The sequence below is a fragment of the Coffea eugenioides genome, chromosome 3, assembly GCF_003713205.1.
Source record: "Coffea eugenioides isolate CCC68of chromosome 3, Ceug_1.0, whole genome shotgun sequence".
NCBI lineage: Eukaryota > Viridiplantae > Streptophyta > Magnoliopsida > Gentianales > Rubiaceae > Coffea > Coffea eugenioides.
In genome coordinates this window covers 44,754,295-44,762,206 of record NC_040037.1, presented here as the reverse complement: position 1 = coordinate 44,762,206, position 7,912 = coordinate 44,754,295, and the positions used below count along the sequence as shown (strand labels likewise).

At 36.3% G+C, this 7,912-nt stretch overlaps 1 protein-coding gene across 1 annotated transcript; it reads left to right on the top strand.

The window, feature by feature from the left end:
- Positions 1-355: 355 nt before the first annotated feature.
- Positions 356-5,891, top strand: LOC113766733 (protein FAR1-RELATED SEQUENCE 5-like). The gene is made up of 7 exons (XM_027310890.1): positions 356-542; positions 1,507-3,635; positions 3,759-3,839; positions 4,007-4,078; positions 5,403-5,510; positions 5,624-5,692; positions 5,820-5,891. Exons 1-7 carry the CDS (start codon positions 356-358, stop codon positions 5,889-5,891), a joined length of 2,718 nt encoding a protein of 905 aa, XP_027166691.1.
- Positions 5,892-7,912: the final 2,021 nt, after the last annotated feature.

The window sequence follows — 7,912 nt, the reverse complement described above, 5'->3', positions numbered from 1 at the left end:
GTGAACAAAGTACCTAGAACCTAAATATAATCATCCGAGTGGATGTACATACAGTTAAAATATACTTACAACATGTGACCAACACATTACAATATGTATAACTTATTGTACACGGAATTGTATTTGTACATACATAATATCGTTGTCTTAGAGTATAATAGGATTTGGTGTACGAGTATTTGTACAATATTAATCATATCGATGAACGTAATAATAGGATTTGGTATACGAATAATGTGTGTAACATAACACATTATGAATGGTAATATACATTTATGTTGTCGTTTATGTACATACCATTCATGAACTGCTGCAAATTAAGGTGTTTGATGCATAATTAGTAGGAGCAGAAATAATGGATTGTAACAAATTGGCAGAAGATAGGACCCCTGAATTAGAAATGGAGTTCAATAGTGAAGAGGATGCGTACAAGTTTTACAACAACTATGCCTTTAAAACGGATTTTAATGTATGCAAAGACTATCTAACTAAAGACAAAGACGGTGTGACGACGTCTAGGAGATATAGTTCATGCAAGGAAGGTATAAAACGCAAGTACCTAGAAAGTACCTAGAACCTAAATAGTAGAAAATGCACAGAAATTGGCTTAGGCGATTGTCAGTAACGAATTACATAACGTCCAATGAAACAAAGTACCTAGAACCTAAATATAATCACCAGAGTGGATGTACATATAGTTAAAATAGACTTACATGGAGTGAAAAACACATTACAGTCCGTATAACTTAGTATACATGGAGTTATATTTGTACATAGATAATGCCATTGTACTAGAGTAAAAGTAAAGTGATGTGAATCATTAATCATATCGATGGGAGTATTAATAGAATTTGGTTTACGAGTAATGTGTGTAACATAACATATTGTAAACGGTAATACACACTTATGTTGTCGTTTACATACATACTATTCATGAACTATTGTAAATTATGGTGTTGGATGCATAATTGGTAGGAGCAGAAGTAATGAATTGTAGAGAAATTGGCAGAAGATGGGACTCATGAGTTAGGAATGGAGTTCAACATGGAAGAGGATGCGTACAAGTTTTACAACAAATATGCCTTTAAAATGGGATTTAGTGTACGCAAAGACTATTTAAATAAAGACAAAGACTATTTAGTCTATTTTATGCGGTTGTCATTAACGAATGACATAAGGTCCAGTGAGCTAAAGAATTTAGAATCAAAATATAATCACCAGCGTGGATGTACATACAGTTAAAATAGACTTACATCGTGTGACCAATACATTACAATCCGTATAAGTTAGTGTACATGGAGTTGTATTTGTACACAGATTGTCTTAGAGTAAAAGTAAGGTGATGTGAATCATTAATCATATTGATAGCGTAATAATAGAATTTGGTATATGAGTAATGTATGATTCATAACACAATATGAATGGTAATATACATATATGTTGTCGTTTATGTACATACTGTTCATGAAGTGTTGCAAATTAGGGTGTTTGATGCATAATTGACAGGATCAGAAGTAATGGATTGCAGCAAATTGGCAGAAGATGGGACCCCTGAATTAGGAATGGAGTTCAACAGCGAAGAGGATGCGTACCAGTTTTACAACAAATATGCCTTTAAAATGGGTTTTAGTGTACGTAAAGACTATCTGAATAAAGACAAAGACGGCGTGACCACGTCTAGGAGATATAGTTGCTGCAAGGAAGGTGTAAAGCGCAAGTACGAAGGTGATGTGATGCCAAAGAGGACACGAGCGCCGACGAAAACAGGGTGTGGAGCTAAAATGGTTATCGTGTTGTTTAGAGGAACAATGAAGTACCGTGTGCATGACATTGTCTTAGAGCATAACCATGAGTTGCACATTGTTCAATGTGCGCACATGATGCCATCACAAAGAAAAGTGAGCGAGGCTCAAGGATTCCAAGCTGAAATAAGCGAGGACGCTGGGCTTTCATTGAAACAGAGTCATGAACTTATGGGAAAGGAGGCAGGTGGGATGGGAAATGTGGGATATACTCGGGAAGACCTGAAACGATATCTTCGTACTCGACGGGAAAGGAGTTTGAAATATGGAGAAGCAGGTAGCATGCTGAATTATTTTCAAGAGCAAACACTCGAGAATCCATCATTTTTTCATGCCGTACAGTTGGACTGTGAAGAGCAGATAACGAATATCTTTTGGGCTGATGCAGGAATGTTAATTGACTACAAATTTTTTGGAGACGTAGTCACATTCGATACAACCTACAAAACAAATAAAGAATACCGGCCACTTGGAGTGTTTGTGGGTTTTAACCAACATAGGCAAATTGTGATATTCGGTGCTGCCCTTATGTATGATGAGACTATAGATTCTTTCAAATGGGTGTTTGGTACATTTCTAGAAGCAATGTGCGGAAAGCGTCCAAGTACCATACTAACCGACCAAGATCATGCTATGGCAGCCGCTCTTTCAGTTGTTATGCCTGAAACATTTCACGGTCTATGTACGTTTCACATAAGGCGTAATTTTATGAAACATCTTGGCAATCACTACAAGGAAAATAGTGATCTTCCATACATGTTTGGTGCATGCATGTATGAGTTTGAAGAAGTGGAACAATTCAATAGGGTGTGGGAGGCGATGGTGAAGAAACACGATCTTGAAAATAATGAATGGCTCTCCGGATTGTATAGAATTCGTGATAAATGGGCAAGGTGCATGATGAAAGAAAGATGGACCGCTGGAATGCGAAGCACCCAACTCAGCGAAAGCCTAAATGCAGCAATTAAAAATCATTTGAAACTGGATCATGACCTTGTGCAGTTCTTTAGACATTTCAATCGGGTGGTTGATGAAAAGAGACATAATGAACTGATCGCAGAATATGAAATGAGGCAAAAGCTCCCCATGGTCGGGTTAAGGCAAACACCTATGCTCGTGCATGCATCAGAGACGTATTCACCAACCGTATTTGTTGCATTCCAAAATGAATATGGCGAGTCAACAGCTATGGTTATATTGAGACAGCAAGATGCAGCGATGATTGTGGAGTTTGCGGTCATGAGGTATGATGGAGGACCTGAAAGAATAGTGGTATTCAATCGGAATGATCTAAGTGTACGTTGTAGTTGCAAAAAATACGAGAATGAAGGCATTTTATGTGGGCACGCGTTGAAGGTGTTTGATACTGTGGGCATAAAAATAATTCCTCCTGAATACATTAAGAGGCGATGGACAAAAAGAGCTCGGGCTGGAGACTGTTTTGATCGGCGAAGACGGGAAGTTGTGGCTGATCCTAAAATAATGATTTCAACTCGTTATCGGGAGCTCGCTCCAGCCATGATTAAGGTCGCAACTCGAGCAGCAATGTCGGAGGACACCAGCAAAGTAGCAATCACTGTCATATCCGATTTGGCAAAGAGAGTTGAGCTCCTCCTCTCAGAAAGTGAAGAACAACCTTTGCAAAATCAAAAAAATCTGAATATGGAGGAACGGGATAAAATTGAAATTGTGAATGAAATGGGGGAGGCAGTAGTCGCAAGAGGCATTAAAAAACGAGGTGGTGGGAAGAAAAGTAGAGTGATGCGAAGTTGGATCGATAAATTTGACAGAGTAAAAAGAAAATCTAGATTATCAAGGACTACACAGACTACGGTATGGATCAAATTTTGGTACTCGGGGAACATTTATGCTAAAACTAAGTTATCGTTATGCTATTAACTAAAGTTTAGGTATCATTCATGATGAAATAATATTATTGCCGTGTCAATACTGTAGGCCTCAGAATCGGAGCCGACATCGGTTTCAATTGAGGAATACATGTTTATGGGATGTCGTTCATCTACTGACTCTGTTTCGGTTAGTATAAAACGGACATGACCGTTGCTTTTATTTGGATGTTTCTAACAGCATCAATAGTTACATTGATCTTACATTGTGTGATAATGTTGTTACGGCTGTCATCCCTCCTGATATACCTATTTTGACTGTCTTATACAATGATTTGGTCCATACGAAACTCGTAGACGCATTCAATGAGCCAGACAGTGAATGGCCCTCCAAACGCTATTGCTCCGAATATCGATGAAAGTGAAACGGTATGTATATATTTAGTAGTTAAAATAAAGACCTTCTTATTCGTGTAGTAGAGCTACCTTTTTTTTAGGGTTAGTATCAGAAACCTCCCTTGAGGTTTCTTCTAATCACACCTAGAACCCCTCATGTTTTCGAAATCACACTTAGCACCCCTGAAATGACAACTTTGGTATCATTATCAGCCCCTCATTATTTTTGTTCCACTTTTACCCTCCTTGTGAACTCTATTTATGTAACTCACATCCCTCCAACTTTTGTAACACTACAAAATCGTTCTTAAGCAGTGTAACATGTTTTGAACATTTTGTAATTTTATGTAAGCTTGTTGTACATCTTTATAATAGATTGTGTTTCTGTTATTAAGTTTTACAAATAATTCACGTAAAGTTACACATTGTTTAAAAAATGTTACATTGATCTGAACGGTGATAAAAAAAATGTGACTATGGATTCTAATAATGGCAGCAATAGTTTCAATATGTGATTGTAGTTGTAAATAAACTTGCTCTTCCATTTTTATGAAAATGGAATCGTATAAATAGCTTTTTGTGCATCCTAATCGAATGGAGTTTGTAAGTTATTAATATTGCGATGCCCTATTATCAAGTAAAAATGGATTGCTAATGCTATATACTCATGAATTCCCATCATCTTTAAACATCTTTTAGATTATGTTATTATTCACTTAGAAATTGCAATTTTGACAATGGCACTATGCCCATTGCCAAAAGTCAACATCACTGGAAACTCTATAGCTATTTAATATTAGGGAGTGGGATAGGAACAATTGTTAGATCAACCATCCCTAAATCGTGTAACATTTTTTGAACATTTTGTAATTTTATGTAAATTTCTTGTACATCGTTACAATAGAAGTCTGATAAGTTGTTAGTGTACATATGAGTCCAATATGTAATAATCGTATTTGTGTTGATAAATTTTACACATAGTTCAATTAGAATTACACTTTGTACAAAAAATATTACATAATTACATAATAATTTTACATAATTTAGGGAAAACCTCAAGGGAGGTTTCCGAAATTAAGTCTACATAAATAGAGTTCACCATTGCGGGTAACAGTGGAACAAAAATAATGACTCGGCGGACAATGATACCAAAGTTGTCATTCCAGGGGTGCTAAATGTGATTTCGAAAATATGAAGGATTCTAGGTGTGATTAGAAGAAATCTCAAGGGAGGTTTCTGATATTAACCCTTTTTTTATAGTATTGTAATGGTGGGCACCTGAAAGCTGTCAAATCATGCAAATTATGTAGTTAACGTATGCTCGCTTTAATAACATATTATTTTTTATTATTCGAAGGGTCACCGTTTGGCTAATCAGGGGCCTCCTAGAAGTGTCCCTACAGAATGGATGCATCCCAGATTTTCTATTTTTTCCAAGTATAACTCTGTAAGAGATGTCTTAATGGTCTGATATATCATTTTTATTATAATGTCTAGTCCAATTTAACTTTTTAAGTGAGCAATATAGGGATTGGTAATGATTTGTTGACAGTCGATTACTTATACTATGTAATGTAGGAGGAGCGTGCAGCACTTTTAACACACTGTGATGTTGATGCATATCATGTATTTGCACCTTCACCCCAGGTGATAAACTTTTATCGTTACAGCACATATTTGTGTACTGTTGTTAATTGGAGACTTGGATATCGTATATCATTAATCGTATGGTTCATTAATAATATTGCTGATTTACCATCGTTACGCATTTCAGGGAAGAAATAACACCCAGGGATTGCAACTTCGCGCTGACGTCGCCGCCCCCGAGAATGAGATTGATGAATGATGTGTAACTATATTTTGCGAACGAGACATTAGAGTGGTTATCCCAACTTAGGAATACTGCATATGTACGTGTTACAAGCAGTTAGTAGGGTGTTACAACTTATTGACGAGGTTGTACAGGCAGCATTGATATTTCACTCTTTTCAAATTTAGACAAGTGGATTACAATTGTAATCACATCTAGTGGTAGTAATCATCAATAGTTTGTATTGGGTTATATAAAATTGTTAGGAAATTATAAAGTTGGTAGAAAATTGAAGTAACAATTTTACAATAGAATTGAACGTGTTTTTTGTGATCGGATATTTTTCACTAAATCGACCATAACAGTTGAATGGCTGGCGTGATATGTATACCATTCTACTACATTCAATTGCATACCTTAATGGCCATAATTATTGGCATAGATCGCACCGGCAAAGGTACGATGTATAAGATAACACAGTCTAAAGTATAAATTGTCTTGATTTTGTTACGATGCTAAATTCGAATTATTATTGGGCTATTTTTATTAAAACATTATCATTTAGGCCATTTGTTTTGTATCGATTGACGAATTTAGCGCCCCATTGACATGATGTATCACAGACACATCAATTGGTATTACAAGTTTTTAGGTTAATTGAATTATGGTCAAACCAGGTCACGACCACATGTTGGTAATAGGTGCGCATAAGAAAATGATTCCATACCAACTGACACTTGGAAGGATTAGCCGAATTATCCGGGCCGCGGATCTTGAACAACTTTATAAGCTTAGCAGTTAGGATGTCATCCGACTGTGCATCGAATTTTCGAAGATTCAGGATGCCATCCTGTTAATAATCAGTACAAGGGAATATAAGTGTTAACGGTGATTTTCAGAATTAGTATAAGATTATAACATGCATTTGTGCGAAATTTTCATAATAGTTTAATGAATAACTTGCCATTAGCCAACAACAAATTTAATGCTTACAACTGCTATAGGCTCGACAATATAGCGTTTGACTCTACTGGTTGTGCTAGTCGCCCCGCCCCAGTTGATATGTCGGGCAAACATGTCGATGACCTGTTTATTCACAACACAGTGACAGAATTGATTTAGTTACTGCCATTTCAAAAACTTATCACTTTACCTTACCAAACCAACACAATGTATTATTTGTCGTATGTGTCAAATATGCCTAACCCGAGTCGAGACATGCATGCCATCACAAAGAGTCCTGAGGTCATCTCGTGTGAGAGAAAGTTGAAACATTTGAATGAGAGTCTCCCTGCCATTACGCGAGACAAAAGGAGGCGCTATTTAAATTTGCCAGTTCTTATCAACCATGAGTTACAAAAATGTAAATGCTTTATCAAGTTGTTACACTCAGTTTCAGCCAACAAATAGTAGCACTAATAAACCATGCATCCTCTAGGATGGAGAAATTTTACTACCTTCTGCTACTTCTTCATTATAATCAAGTAGTAAAAGATACGTAATTTGGGAGAAATTTTACAACCGTCTTCTAAGAAGAAGTGATGCCACTGCAAACCAACTTTAATTCTAACTGGGAGAGCATAAAAATTCAAAGGCAACATGCAAGAAATGACTGACTATTTATAAAAGGGATAATTTCAGATACCCCTATTCAGCTTTTGACAGTCTCACTCTCCTCCTTTACGAATTCAAAAAATTTCAGAAAAAGTCTTACACACCCTCCTTATCATAACTTCAGGTCCTATTTCTTACATCCTCGTGGCTAAAACGACTCAAACCCACTCACGACTTTGCTATTTTTTCGTGATTATGGGTTCAAGAATCCGTCTAACATTCTCAAAAGTAACATTTGAGTATTCTATATCTAATCTCCATTCCACATGTACAAATAATCAAGTAACTAACACCTAACAGGAAGTACATTTTGCTAGTCTTAACTTGGTGACTAACAAATAATTAAATCGAAGAAGAGGGACATTGAGTTAACCTCAAAACATGCATGAATTCATTAGGAATGGACTGGAGAGATGCACTTAACAAATAGTGGCAACTATAAA